Source organism: Petaurus breviceps, unplaced genomic scaffold, assembly GCF_028583685.1.
Source record: "Petaurus breviceps papuanus isolate PSGF00001 unplaced genomic scaffold, PetGlider_PUasm1.0 37, whole genome shotgun sequence".
Taxonomy (NCBI): Eukaryota; Metazoa; Chordata; class Mammalia; order Diprotodontia; family Petauridae; genus Petaurus; species Petaurus breviceps.
Genome location: NW_027186296.1, coordinates 12,513,351 through 12,529,342, shown reverse-complemented (window position 1 = coordinate 12,529,342; position 15,992 = coordinate 12,513,351). Strand labels below are relative to the sequence as shown.

The window sequence follows — 15,992 nt, the reverse complement described above, 5'->3', positions numbered from 1 at the left end:
TAAATGATAATGCTCTAGGGGCATCTAGGTGGCGCAGTGAATAGAGCACCAGCCCTGAAGCCAGGACCTGAGTTCAAATGCAGCCTCAGATGCTTAACACAAAAAAATTAGTCAGGCAACCTTGGGCAAATCACTTAACCCCAATTGCCCTACCTTCCCCCCTCCAAAAAGCAAAAAAATAAAAATAAAATAAAAGAATAAATTATAACACTCTGGGAAGGATTATACCTTAACTTCACTATCAATTGGTTTGGTTAATTATTATTAACTGTTACATAATATGTAATATTATAATTAACTATTAGTTAATAATTTGGCAGGTATTAATTGACAACCAGCTGGGAACAGAGTTTTTCAGGAATAAGACAATAATTCAGGGAGTGGTATGGAGAAGATAAGAAGAGGTTACAAGAGAATATACTTGGCACTTTAAGGTTTAGATAAATGGATAGTCATTCCCTTATTCTGACACACGGGGGCAGAATCTACTTGATTTATTCATTAAAGGAGTTTGAAAGACTCAGTGGCAGAAAGAGGAAGAGAAGAGTTGTCCAGGGGAGAGGAATCAGTTACCCATCTGTTCTCCTCAGGAATGTGTCCAGGGTGGGGCCATCCCGCCCCAGTGGGTCGTCCGGAACCATGAAGATGTTCCCCACAAAAGTGAAAGGCAGCAGACTAGGCCAGAGAAAGAGGGAGGACAAGTCACATGAGTATCCCTTTCCATACTCCCTAAAAGGGAGGAGAGGAAGGGAATAAGCTTTTACTAAGTGCCTATTATAAGCCGAACTCTTTTACAAAGATTATCTCACTTGATTCTAGGGGAACAAGGAGTCAGCCCAAACCTTACCCAGGATCCCCAGCCCTGCCTAAGTTTGTCTTAAGTGTTTTGCCAGATCCTCCTCTCACCAGGGTTGATAAGATACAGGTCCTCCACTCCCTAGAGGGTCTTTTTCCCCTTCTCCCCTAACTCCCCCTTTCTCCTTCCCTCTCCCAAATCTTCACAGACACTAAAACAGAGCCTGTGTGTCTGGCAGGAAGGAAAAGCCCCCAAATCTGACCACAGAGTCAAGTCTCCCTGGGGCACCACTCTTACCGTTCTCTAATGATCCCTAGCCATTTCTTTGATTCGTCCACCAAATCCCGGAACTGATCGTTGGTGACAATGACCCCATCTGTCTCCTCTGATAGCTTCACCATAAACCTGCCCAGGGTTGGGGTGGAGAGAAACCAAGTTATTAATTGGAATCAGGCCACTTCCTCAATATCAGGCTGCTAGAGTTCACTGTAAAGGACCTACAAAGATCCCAATGAGGACGTACTAAGGTCCTGTTGGGGACATACTAAGGAGATGCTCCAACAATCTCACACTGAGGCATGCTGGAGAAAAAATAACTGCCATTTCTATTACACTTAAAAACCCACCAAGTGCTTTTCTTATGCTATAGGGACTGTTAAACAAAGAACGCCTAGATTCATTTCAACGTCTAGTTTGTGGTTTTTATGACCTTTCTTATAACGTGTATAAGGCTATGTTTGCTACTTAGAATTTTGTAACTACACACTAATACTTTGTTGGTGGAGCCTGTGATAGATGAAATATGAAATAATTGAGAGAACAAAAGTTTGGTCTTCTAAGCATATAAATTTATTGAGCAATGCACGCTAACAAATTGGGACCTGGTATCCTCAGCTTGGCACCAGACCCCAAATACAGGGAAAGACAGATTTTTATACATTAAAAGAAAACAATTAATAGGATATAAACCAGGATACAAAAAGAGGTAACCTCATTTCTAATTGGAGAAAAGATAAGGAACTTCCCAAGTTGGGATGAGGAGAATGAACAGGTGCAATTCCCTGAAATCAGAAAAAGAAGTGTCCCGTTCCCCTTTCCTTTCCCCTCACAAGTGTCTGTATTCAGAGGAACAAGGAAATAGTAACTGACTGACCCCTGCAGGGCCAGTTTTCAGATAAAACATATGGGTTGCTTAATATGTATAATTGTTAGAAAACTCCTTGCGTCAATCTTTGGACCCGACTGGGTTTCTGGTCAGCATAACCTAGGTCTTTAGTTAAGGGTCTCTAAGCAACAGGTAGAGATGGTTCAGCTTGCCAGCCATGCAGGGCTAAGTTCAAACAATGCAATCAGGTTTTTTCCACAAGACAGAAATTGAATGGAATTCAATAATTAAATAGAAAGGGAACTGAGCTAGATCCAGAATTAAGTCACAAGATGGAGTCAGTGTGGTTCATTCAACTCCCACAATTCCCACAAGCTGTGACTTGCTCCAATTATTCTTGGAAATAGTTTGGAATGAGACTAAGAAAGTGACTTCCATGTCTATAACACTGACCCGGAGATCTCCCTGCTAGGCAGACACTCCAAGGAGGTGAATGATAAAAAGAAAAGTCCTATACATACCAATATTTATAGCAGTGCCTTCAGTAGAAACAAAGTAAAAATAATTTGCATAGCATACATAATGTTTTACATAAGGATGCCCATGGACAGAGAAATAGCTAAATATTCATATCCCAAGGGAAAGAAGCTAGACGCGTCATCAGAGAGCCCTAGTTCTTCCTTTGAGAGAAGGACCCAAGCCTACCATCTTGGAAAAGGCCATGCAAATTAGAGGCAGAACTCCTAAAAGACTCATTCCCATATTAACTGGTTACTAGCCCATATACCTATGAAGTTTTAGTGACATTACTTTCTTTTGCTTTCATCCCTAAAACCAGTAGAAAAGATCTCCCCCTCCCAATTTTCTAAGTCAAGCCCATAGTGCCTGAGATCATAGACAAGACCCTCCACATCCCTACTGATCACCAACATGTACTGCCCTACTAACTGGCATCTTGGAAGTTCCAAAAAGGAGGAAATACTTCTAACATAATTCAGAGATAGGATTTTGCCTGAACAAAAGGGGAAAGCTGAGAAACCATCTTAGTAGCTGCCATACAATCTACAAAAGAGATTGGGAGGACTAAACAGTGCCCCCATCTACAACTGGCTATGATGGATGGATGGATGGATAGATAGATAGATAGATAGATAGATAGATAGATAGATAGATAGATAGAGAGAGAGAGAGAGAGAGAGAGAGAGAGAGAGAGATAGATAGATAGATAGATAGATAGATAGATAGAGAGATAGAGAGATAGAGATAGACATAGACAGAAAGACAGCCATCTTGGGAGGGAGGGGGGAAAATTAGAACTCAAAATCTTATAAAAGTGAAGGTTGAAAACTAAAAACAAATAAATAAATTTAAAAAAAATAATGCTCAAATATTAATTAAAGAGGCCAGTGGCATTCTTGAATGCCAAAGATCCTCATAATGGTGGGCTCACAACTCATATATACCTTTGGAAAAGTGGGTGTTCATGAGGGTAGCAATCAACTCCAATTAGTTAACAATTATTGAGAAAATGAATATTATAATGAGATGTGGGTTCATTCTAATGAGGACCTTGGATAACTCAAGTCTTGATCAAAGAGATTTGTCAATATGCATATCAAAGTGGTAATCCATTTCTACCCCAGACCTGTCTGACCAAACATAATGAACAAGAATTCACCAATTCTCTCAGCCTGGTTAGGTAAATTTTTCCCAAGATTTCCTAAAATGGTTCTGGATTCTGGATAAGGAAGAGGAAAATGGAAAAAACCTTGGTTCTGGTTCAATATTTTTCATTAAATACAAGAGAGAAATAATCTGTTTTGATCCTAATCCTTCCTATCTCTTTCAAGACTATTCTCCATCCCTTTCTCTGACTTAAATATATTCATTATATCATTTTAATGATTTTTTCCCCACAAATAAACTCATCTTTCCTATCCTGTTAAGAAAAAAAATCAACCTCTCCCTCAACCATCCCTCACAATAGTTAATGCTATCATGCTACTTCATGCTTTGCTTCCACTGCTAAATTTTTTTATTTTTATTCTGAACTTAACACCAAATAAAATGAGTATTTCCAGTACAGAGTAGAAAATAAAAAGAGACTTGTCCAAGAAACTGCAGGTCTCTATTAAATATAGTTGATTTTTCTTTTAAAATAATATACTAATTATATGTACTTTAATGATATAACAAATTCAAACTGTAGCGTTCAAAGTCGTCCTGACAGTTTGATTCTTTCTGGCCGTTCTTCTGTCTCTTTTGTGCATTTTCCTTTAAGATATCTCAATGACTCTTTCTTTTTGTTTCCCTATACTTAGCCTCTCCACTTCTACACTACCTCCCCCCCACATCCTTGTTATAAGATTAGGCCTAGTAGTCTTAAGATCACCATGACAATCTATTCACGAAAAAATGCAGGCAGGCAATTATATTTTTTAAGGTTAGTGCGGCTATGTATCCACAAATAATATATTTCCAACCATTGCTTGCTTTTCTCCCTGCATCTATGTACCCCAAAAATCCCCTATGTATCCCAAACCCTGACATTCAAAATGGTCAGCTTCAAGTGGCCACCAAAATCAGAGTATAAGGATCCCACTCTCAGAGGGACACTTGGGAGCATGCTTTTCAAAATGATCTGTGTGTTTCCCAATGCAGTACCGCCCTAATGTGAGTTATAGTCTCTGTTCATGTATATGAGTTGTATATTGGGTTCCCTTTCTCCCTCTCCCTCTCCCCCATTTCCCCATTACTTGCCAATGAAGCTTGGCATTGAACTGACTTCCATTGTTTAACATGTAATTCTCAGCCTTCAAACACATTAAGTGGTTGTTTTCCTCAAAGTCTCTGGATGACCCATGGACCTCCCTCTAGACATAAACTGGGTACCCAGACAAGGACTGAATCTTTTGATAGCTGTACCTAAGCTGGGGGAGCATGACACTATGATCCCAGCTATACAAAGCAAGGACCAAGAGAAGAACTGTACGTCTTCTTCAGGAGGGACTCCCTAATCCAGTGGACTGATACAAAACACTCCTCCATTGGGAAAATAAGAAAAAAAAAGTCCTTGTATAACAAACATCACTGCCAAATTCTTTGACAAAGCCATCTACACTGATTGCCTCCATTTCCCTCATCAACTGCCCACTGCTCAAACTCTTATAACCTAGCTTCTGTTCCCATCATTCTACTAGAACTATTCCCTTAAAAGTTACTAGCAACCTCCTACTCAATAAATTCAATGTTCTTTTCTAAGCTCTCATCTTCCTTCAATTCTTTGAGAGTGATGACTTTCTGGAAATATTCTGCTCCTCTAGTTTCTGACATTCATGCTTCTGTATCTCCTCCCACCTCTCTGACCACTTCTTCTCTGGCTCCTTTTCCTCTTGCTTGCTCCCCTCTCATGGACAATGCTCTATCACTGGTCATCTCTTCCTCCTCCCTCCGCCTCCACCCCAGGCCCTTGGTTATCTAACCCACTTTTACAGTTTTAACCATTGCTTCTCTTTGAAGATAATTCCCAGATCTAGTATCTTCCTTGATGTATCCATCCCTGACTTCTCTCCCCAGCTTTACATCTCATTTCCAGCTGCCTACAAGATATTCCACTGACATCTCAAGTGTAGCAACCATCTTTTCTCATAAGTATACTCCTCTTTGGAGAAGGAATGGCAAACCACTCTACCTGTGCCAAGAAAACCACAAATGAGGTCATGAAGAGTCAGACATGACTGAAACAACTGAACAACAACCAAAGTGTTCCTCTTCCTCTTTTCAATGGCATCGCCATTCTCCCAATCAACCATACTTACATTCTTGGAGTTATTTTTCACCCTGTCTTAGTCTTTCTCTCATCTAAGGAATATCTCATCAGTTACCAAGTGCTATTAATTTCATCTCTTTGCATTGCCAGAGCCTGGTACTACGACTAGCATGTAAAAGGCCTCTAACCAATACTTATTGATTGATTGATCTTTGCTGTATATTTCAAATCCATTTCTTTCTTACTATCCCTATTGCTACAACCCTAGCAAAGGGCCTCTTTCCTTTTACCTGAGCTATTATAATAACCTCCATATACATTTCTCCACTGCTCATCTTTCCTCCTCTAATCTATCTACATAACTACTTACTGCCAGATTAATATTCCTAGTATGCCACCCTAATTACATCATTTGTTTGTGTGGAAACTTTCAGTGATTCTTTGTTGCCTATAGAATAAAACCCAAACCTTTAGGCCAGCTTTTAAGTTGACTGCAATCTACCTTTCCAGATTTATCCTTCTTACTTCATCCTCACTCTTCCCACCCACCCCTGTCCCCATCACATACTCCATTCCTCAGACAACCATGGACTACTCTGCTGTCCCATATATACTTCCCATCCTACTTTTGTCCACTTTGGCTAATCGTACCTGGACTCTCCCTCCCCACTTCCAACCATTCTCCAAGATTTGTTACAGATACTACTTCTTTTATGAAGTCTTCCCTAATCAGTATCTCCTCTTCCCCCCAACAAAATTTTTTTCATTTAATCTCACAGCACTTTTTCCTCTTATTAAGCATTTACTGTGCTCTAACTTTCATTAGACTTGTCAGATTTTAAACTCCTTGAAGGTAGGCATCCTGAATCTCCTCCCTGATTCTTAGCACTGGGGCTCTGCACAGAAGAGGACCTTAATGAATATTTTCTGAATAAATGAACAAATGGAAAAGATCTACTCTGCCTCTAAAGATTCTACAGTCAGTCTTTGGTTTCAGACACATAATGAAATTCCCTTTGCAAACCCTCTCCCACCTCCCTTTCCCTTCACTAGTTTTCCCTCAGAGAAGACTACCCTCAAATTCTATCTTCCAGAGACACTATACTATCCTCAGGTTCTCTTTTCTTTTTCTCAGAGTTGTCTGGGTACCAAATGCAAACTCAGACCCTACCCCCAACCCAACTGCCCTTAGATCCTTCTCCAAAGAGGCTCAAGAACTGAAAATGGTCCCTCTTTCAATAATACTAAAGCAGTATAGAAATGTGAGTAACTAAAACTTACAAAGTATTTTTCTCACAAAGATCTTGGGAGGTAGGTGGCTCAATATTTGTCATCCCCCTTTTACAGATGAGAAAACTGAGCCCCCATGGAGTGATTCACTGAAAGTTCTCACAGGGATTAAGTTTCTGAGCTAGAATTCAAACTCTTAAGTCTAAAACTTTATTATGTACCACATTGCCTTGTGTGGAAAGAATGTGTTACCTGTCATCATAGGAGGTGACCCTCTTGCCATCCACGAATCGGGAAGGGGTGATGGAGAGCAGGCTGAGAGAATGCAGCTTCGTCAAGTAGTGACCCTCTGGGGGAAGGGAGAGGGGGTGGTGGGGTCAATGCCAGATGAAAGAGGCAAGGGGGGAATGGGGGTGAGAAGGTAAAAGCTGGGGTAAGGAAAGTAGAAGACGAGGCAAACGAATGAGGAGGTGGATGCAGTTTAAGGTCAGGCAAGGGAGAGAGGCCACAAGAAAGGAAAAGGATGAGAACTAACAGAAATACAAAGTCTGCGCTTGCCCCTCACCTCTCACCCTACTGTTCTTCCTCAGCCTCCAATTGGGTACAAAAACGGTGATCTCTCGATGCCCTCTGTCCCAGAAATATTGTACAGCTAGAGCAATACCCCTGCAGGAAAAGAAGTGCTGGAGGCCATGGCTAGGGGAAGAAGAAAGAAAGAGCGGTCAGGGAAGGAAAGAAGGAAAAAGGGCCATCATATCCTTAGAGCATAAGTCACAGGGGACAAGACAAAGCAGACACCTATGCTGGCCCTTGGGGATGTCCCCATAACACCCACCCACACCTCCCCCCAGAGCCACCCCAAGGTTATAGCAAATCAGGGCAATTTCGATCTGGAACACCACCTGCCAGACCACCAATTCATCACCCTCATGTTAAGGAGTCCTTAGAAATCACTAAAAAGGAACTTATCTCCAAAGGTCTGGACCTGGTTTCCTAACACCCATGTCCGCTTCCTTCCATCATGATAATAATAATAATGGCACACTTACAAAGCACTAAATTAGGTCTGCAAAGTCTTTTTCTCATTATCCTATAGAGCAAGTATTGTTTTCCTCATTTTACAGAGGGGGAAACACAGTCAGAAATGTTCTGTGATATCTAAATAAATGTTAGCCTCAGGATTTGAACCCAGGCCCGGTCTGACTCCAAGTCCAGTAGTCTCTACCACATGCTTATCTTATTTATTGAGCATCTATTGGATGTAAGGCATTATGCTGGATTATGTGGAATACACACACACACAAATATACATATAGATATACATTCACATACAGATATTATATATGTATATTTTGGGGGGAGGTAATCAGAGTTAAGTGACTTGCCCAGAGTCACATAGCTAGTAAGTGTCTGAGCTCACATTTGAATTCAGCTGCCTGTGTTCCTATACATATAGGATATATAATATATGTGTATATACATATATTACTCTGCTCGCAAGGGGCTCACAGTCTAGTGAAGAAGATCAAATTAATTACATGAAGAGCTACGACACAAGGCAATCATGACAAGTGAGTAGAACAGACAAAAATTACTATGGATTCAAAGGAGGGTATCACTTTCTGAGAGCTGGGGTGGTCAGGGAAGGCTTCACAATAAAGATGAAAATGGAACTATGTCTTAAAGTATCAGGACCTAGCCTGGCATTTGAGGCCCCCCACAATCTAGTCACAGCCTCCCTCTCCAGACATCTTACTCAATCCCCTTTGTGCTACACTCCAGTCAAATTTTGTCTCGCTCTTTCCCACCTCAGTAAGTACTTTTGCTCACCCTATTCCCTACACCTAGAATGCCCTCCCTCCAGCTCCATCCATTGAAATCGTACTTTTCATTCAAAGTCCAAAACCATACTGTCTAATGAAAAAATGTGGACTTTGGAATCAAAGGATCTGGATTCAAATTTTACCTCTGACTGTGTAGGCAAGTCAACTGAATTTTTTGGACCTGAGTTTCATCATCTATAAAATGAACAGACTGGATTAGTGGATCTATAAGGTCCCTTCCAGGTGGCCTAGGTGGCACAGTGGATAGAGCACTGGGCTCAGAATCAGGAAGAGCCATCTTAAAGAGTTCAACTTGGGCCCCAGATACTTATTAGCTGTGTGACTCTGGACAAGTCACTTACCCTCAATTTCCTCAACTATAAAGTAGAGATAATCATAGTGCCTGCTTTTTTTGTTAGGATTCAATGAGATAATATTTGTAAAGCACTTAGCACAATGCCCAACTCATAGTAAGTGCTTAATAAATGCTTATTTTCTTCCTTCCTACTCATGATATCTATTAGACAGCTAGGTAGACCAGTGGAATAGAGTGCTGGGCCTAGGGCCAGGCAGACCTGAGTACAAATCCATCCTCACACTTCCTAGCTGTGTGACCCAGGCTAGTCACTTAACCTCTGTTTGTTTTAATCCACTGGAAAAAAGAAATGGCAAACTACTCTAGTATCTTTGCCAAGAAATCTCTATGGTCAGTATGGTCCATGGGGTCATGAAGAATCAGACACAACTGAACAATTTACAATAATCACACACTATTTTGTACCTTACTTATGTGTGCACTTCTTATCACGTCTACTAAATTGTAAGTTCTATGAGGGTAAGAAAGATGCATTATTTATTTCTGTATCCCTAATGCTGAGCATAGTACCTTACTCATAGCAAACATTGTGCCCTATGTTTAACAGATATTTGTTGAAGGGATGAATGAAAAGCACTTGGTTCAGTTGGGAAGAAAGGATATTTCAGACAAGGGGAAGTCGCTCCCTTGCTTTCCATACTTGGCAGCTTCTTTCCCCTTACAAGGTCACCTTTGATATTACAACTAAATCCCATCTTGTTAAACATATTGAGAAGGGGTCCTACACCTTGATACCTGGCTCTCATAAATGCTTGCCCTGGGGCCCCCTTGTTACTCACACCATCGCCACGTTGCTGCCATCAATGATGATATGACGAAGCCCTGGCTTCCCAGGGATGTTTTCAAGGCTCAAGGTGAAAGGCATACTCAGGGCCTCATGAAAACGTTGGAAGCTGGTCACCAAGTTATTCACTTGTGGATGGACAAATGGCACATGCTGGTCACTGCTCACAGTCTTGGGGCATTTGCTCTTCTTCCGTTTCTCCCTGAAAACTGGGCCACTGGCAAAGCAGTGTATTGGCTGGCAGTTTGCCTGTCTCTGCCTCTCAGGTTCCCCGAAGTACTTCAGCAGTGAGACAGGGACAGGGCCAAAGGGCTGGCCACAAGACACGTCCCGAAGGATATCGGTTAAGATCTCTGCCCTGGCAAGGGACATCTCTGGGAAAGGGGTCACCAGCTCTTGTACTGGTCCTTGCTCCCCCAAGGTAGTGACCAGCCTTGGTTCATGAAGCCAAGTAGGAAGTAACCCTGGTTCCCAATCACCAATGAGAGTTCCTCTCTGCAGGCTCCCTGAACAGACATCATAGCCTCCAGGTGTCAGGGTCACTGGTCTCTGGCACATTTGGGGGGTTGATTTCAGCACCTGCCACCATCCTGGGTTACAGGATGGGGACACCAAGATGGGGTCCCTAAGGAGAGGTCTATTCTTCCAATCTAGTCTCACAGGGATAGGACTTTGTGCTTGCACCTTGTATTTGAAGGGAGTTGCTTGCCTCAGTGGATTGTGGGGTAAGTTGCGCCCCCAGTCTAGGCCCCAGGGCAAAGGGGATGAGTGCCCATCCTGTACCCTCCAGAAGGTTGAATGCCCTACAGCACAATGCTGAGGTCCTAGCCACAGAGGTCTGCAAGGACTACCTTGCCCCCAGGTTCCAGGGAAACTCACATTCTTCCAGGAAGCAAATGGGATTGTGGCCTGGGACTTAAAGGCAGCCTTTGCCTCAAGATTATGGAACTGTTTCTGTGCTAACCCTACCTCCCTGATTTGGGCAGAGCGCAGTTTTGTATAACTCTCAGAAGAGAAACTTACCCTGGGTTGTTCTTGCCCTTCATCTGAGTTCCTCCCATGAGGGTCTTCCTTCCTCTTGGAAGTACTATCCCCCCAGCGAATACGGGACTCTGAGGAAGGTTTATGGGAACCTTGTGCCTTCGAAGCACTAGCACCATTCGGAGGCCCCGTAAGGGTAAGTGGGCTCAATCCGTCTCCCAAGACCTGCCTTATCAAGCCAAGCATCTCTTCCCTAAAGGAAGGGGAATTGACTGGCCGTTTATTCCCCCTGCAATTAGGAATCAGATTAGGGATCTCCCTATAGACACGTCTGCCCCGGTTCCGTCCTTCTAGTTCTAGGACCGTCATGCCCTCTCTAATTACATGACTCTTTCTATCTTCTGTCCGGCTGACCTTTCCAGGTTCTCCGCGTGACCCACAGTATTGGCCACGCTGGAGTGCCCTGAGCTCCAGAAGGGGCTTGGCTGATATCTTCCCAGGCCGAGGCCTGGAAGAGCCATCCGGAAGAGGTTCAAGAGGGCCCATCCATTCTGCATTTCCCCCATCCTTTACAGCTTCCTGCACCAGCCTCAAGAGCTCCTCCTGGACAGCAAGAGGCAGACGAAGCAGGGCCCCAGAGTGCTCATCCTCCCGACCCACCAGTAGGGCCCGGAAAGCCCTATTCACTTCAGCCTCTGGGACTCCTCGGGACTTAGGGGGTGGGATGGGGTCACGCCCCAGCCACTTTGCCAGTCCCTCTACCCGGTTCTGGGCCATGAAGAAGGCTTCAGCCAGGCCCCCCAACAACACGGAGCCTGGGGCTTGGGGCACCATGTGGGCTGAGGTACCCCAGCATAGACAATCCAGGAAAAGGCTGCAGGCTCCAAGGAAGACACAATGCAAGGCTGGTGGGTAGTTGACTTCTTCCCATAGCTCTGGGCTACATAAGCCTTTCACATATTCCTGGTGAAAGAAACATAGTAAAATTAAGACTTCTCTTTCTCAAGGGAAAAACATTAACTGATAACCACCCACCAATCAGACTTTGCCCATTGTACCACAGTCAAAATACAGGTAGAAAAAGAAGGTTCATCTAAAGTAAGGGTTTGTAACTCAAGATCTGTAAACGTTTTTCTTAATATTTGGATAACCATCTTGATATAACTGATTTTCTTTGTAATCCTGTTTAATTTCTTTTTATGCATTTAAAAACATTACTCTGAGAAGCTTCATCAGACTGCCAAAGGGGTTCACATGCAAAATAAGGTTAGGAAGCCCTGATTTAGAGGTACCCAAGACCCTAGAAGGTCTGAGCTGGAAAAGGACCTCAGAAGTCAGCTAGGCCAAGCCAGACCAGGACACTGGCATCTCTCCCCACTCAGTTAAAAGGTTGGTGAGAAAGTGACTTGGCATTAAGAAATCCCAGAGGAGCGGCTAGGTGGCACAGTGAGTAGAGCACCAGCCCTGGAGTAAGGAGGACCTGAGTTCAAATCCAGTCTCAGACACTTAACACAAAAACTAGCCATGTGACCTTGGGCAAGTCACTTAACCCCAACTGCCCTCCAAAAAGCAAAAAAAGAAAGGAATCCCAGAGAGGAAATTCCCTCTCCCAATTTAAATCAGCACATATCTGCCTATTTATAGCTTCAGAAAGTTCCTTGGAGAACTGAGAGATTAAGTGATTTGCCCAAGATTACAAAGTCAGTACATATCAGATTTAGGACTTGAACACAGGTCTCTAAGACTGAGATGGTGGCACAGTGGAGAGAGCATTGGGCCTGAAGTCAGGAAGACCTGAATTCAAGTCTGGCTTCAGACACTAACTAGCTGTGTGATCCTGGGCAAGTCATTTAACTTCTGTTTGCCTCAGCTTACTCAACTAAGATAGTAACAGTGTCTATCTCACAAAGTTACTGTGAGGATCAGATGAGATAATATCTATAAAAGTGCTTGGTACATAGCAGGAACTATATAAATAATATTCCCTTCCCCCTTTCCTTCTCTAACCATTAAGAAATTCTGCTTCCCAGGACTCATAATAAAACTGAAAATAACTGACTTTATATAGTATGTTAAAGTCTGCAAGGCATTTCCATACATCATCTTGGATGTATGCTGTTCAACTGTTTCAGTCACGTCTGACTCTTTATGGCCCCATTTGGGGGTTTCTTGGCAAGGATACTGGAGTGCTTTGCCATTTCCTTCTCCAGCTCATTTTACAGATAAGGAACTAGGGCAAACAGAGTTAAGTGATTTGCCCAGTGTCACACAGCTAGTAAGTGTCTGAGGGCTAGATTTGAACTCAGGAAGATGAGTCTTCCTAATGCCAGAGCCGGCACTCTATCCATTGTACCACATACCACATAGCTGCCCCTGTTGGATGTATAGGAGCTTCCCAACAGCCCATAAGGTGAGGTGCTTCAGGTATCATCCCCAACTTTACAGATGACAAAACTTTAGCTCAGAAGTTAAGTATTGTCTAAGGGTACAAAAGTATTGTGTACCGAAGACAGGATTAGAATCCATATCTTTCCCAACTCGAACTCCAGAACATCCAGTTTGGGTGAGTTTGGGGGAAAGAGTGGGGGAAGCGGAAGAAGTGTGGAATCTTGACCCAAGAATTAGGGAACTCCTAGTGAGGAAACTCCCTCTACCAATGCAGATTGCCCCCTGCTCCACAATTTATATTCTTTTTTTTTTTTAAAGCAATTGGGATTAAGTAACTTGCTCAAGGTTACACGGCCAGTTATTTTTGTGTGGGTGCCAAGTATCTGAGGCCGGAACCGATCCCGGGTCTCCCGATGCCGGGGCTGACACTCTTACTCACTGCACCACCTGGCCGCCCCTCACAATTTATATTCTTACAGTTGCCTTAAGTCACTGAGTGCTTAAGGGACCTAAGCGACCTAGATTCACAAAGCCAGGATGTATCAAAACTTGTACTCTGGGCTTCTTGACTTGGAAATAAGTCTTCTATCAACTACTATCCACTTCTCATACTGGTAACATGGATGATGACGGTGATGGTGATGGTGATGATGACAACAGCTCTAATTTATGTAGCACTTTTTTTTTTAACCGATCCTGTGATTTCACTTACATAAGGAATTCCTAATGAAGAAACCCCAAGAACCACCCTACAAAGTCTAGTCTTAGTGTCTGAGGGCACTGAAAGATTAAATGTCTTCCCAAAGACACCCAGCCAGTATGTGTCAGAGGTGGATTATGAACTCAGGTCTTCCTAACTCCAAGGCCAGATCTCCATCTAATATGCCATGTTAAAAAGTCTGTCTTATTAGATCATCATAAAACTATTCACTTCATAGAAAATCCACAAATGCTGATACTCTTGTGTATTTACACTATAATGAATTCCTATAAGAATTCCTATAAGTCACTAGAAGAATTCCTTCTACCAAGAAAGACCAAAACCACACCAGGGCTTAGCCAGTAAAATTCTCATCCATGTTTTTCCATAAATCCTCCTACCCAGCACAGGAGACCTTTCCCTTGTGGTATGGTTATCTTAGGGTTGCTGGTGTCTTATTTGGGCTGTCCACCCATTACCTCTCATTTCTACTATACAAAAGGTCCACATCCTTGTTACTCTCTCCTGGTAGAAAGCTAAAGGACAGAGAGCACAAAGTTTTGAAACATCTATTCTTTTTGGATGTGGCAAATGCAGAAATTTGTTTTGCTTGGCTATATGTGTTTGCAACAAGGGTTTTGTTTTTTTCCTCAGTTCTCAGTGTTGGGGAGGAGAAAAAGGAGGATTTACAAGGGAAGGAGAGAAGGTAGATTTTTGCTGACTGAAAAAAATAGAATATAATTTTTTTTTAAGTCCATCTCCTTGTCTAGTCACACAGGTCCTCAATGACAAAGACAGTATAAAAATAATAATAACTATCATTTATATAGCACTTTAAGACTTACAAATTGCTTTGAAGTTATCTCATTTGGTCTTCACTACAACTGTAGGAAGTAGGACCTATTATTATCCCCATTTTATAGAATAGGAAATTAAGGCTAAAATGCATAAATGACTTGCAAAGGGTAACAGCTAGCAAGTTTCTGAGGCCAGATTTGGTTTTAAGACCTTCTCAACTCCAGGTCCAGTGTTCTATCCTCTGTACCATCCTCCTGCCTGCAGTATACTATAGTGGAAACACTCCTGTCTCTGCAGTCAGAAAAGTAGGATTCATATTCCATCTCTGACAATTACTAGCAATGTGACCTTGGGCTGAAGTCATATGAACACTCAAACTTCAGTTTCCTTAGGTATAAAATAATGGATTTGGAATGACCATAAACTAGGGTTACTCACCTCCTAACAGAGAGGCAATGGACTCAAGAGTGTAGAATGAGACCTATATAGGGTGTGCCAAAAGTCTTAGGGCAGCAACTTTAAGCAATTAAAGTAGCTCTAAGCTACTCTAAGACTTCTGGGACACCCCCTATTGTTTGGACGCAGTCAATATAGATATCTGTTCTATTTATGCCTGTTTGTTACAAGCACTTTATTTATTGTTTTGCTTTGAATTAAATGGTGAGAAGAATGGGAGGGAGAGAAAATTGTTTTAATTAAAAAATAAAGCAATTTTTTCAAAAGGGATTAAATTAGATGGCCTCTGATGCCCCTTCTAAGCTTCGTATCTATGAAACTACTATATGTCTTTTATATTACTCATTTCACACATACATGTCACAACATGGCACCACCTTCTTACACCCAAAAATACATATCTCCCATATCACGTAGATGAGTAAACTGGAGAAATCAAGTGATCCAAGATAAATGAAAAGACAGTTCAAGAGTACCTAGGTGCTCTCACAAAATACAAGTCATTTAGAAGAGATCTGACATGACCAGCCCTCCACCCCCACCTGCTTCCTTTGTATTAGTTCTTCCTTTCTTGCTCCATTTTTATAATACAGTTGCTCCCTTTTACCTTTTTCCTGCCCAATTTTGTTTTTAGGATCACCCCCATCATACATAACCCCTAGTCCCAAGCTTTCTTTCAAAGTACCTTAGTAATGATGACAGTCTTAAGAATACTAATAACATTCTCATATATATAAGTAAATAGTTTGACCTTAATGAGTGCCTTAAAATTAGTCTCTAATGTTT

At 42.2% G+C, this 15,992-nt stretch overlaps 1 protein-coding gene across 4 annotated transcripts in view; it reads right to left on the bottom strand.

Annotated features, from left to right (window-relative positions):
* The window catches only part of NYNRIN (NYN domain and retroviral integrase containing), a 34,904-nt gene that overhangs the window by 6,801 nt on the left and 12,111 nt on the right, over positions 1-15,992 (bottom strand). For all 4 annotated transcript variants that reach the window (XM_069097958.1, XM_069097959.1, XM_069097960.1 and 1 more), the window contains exons 3-7: positions 9,879-11,827; positions 7,466-7,596; positions 7,153-7,249; positions 1,094-1,201; positions 574-675 (exon numbers count right to left, since the gene is read on the bottom strand). In XM_069097958.1, the coding sequence (XP_068954059.1) occupies positions 574-675; positions 1,094-1,201; positions 7,153-7,249; positions 7,466-7,596; positions 9,879-11,827 (2,387 nt within the window). The remainder of the gene's footprint in view (positions 1-573; positions 676-1,093; positions 1,202-7,152; positions 7,250-7,465; positions 7,597-9,878; positions 11,828-15,992) is intronic.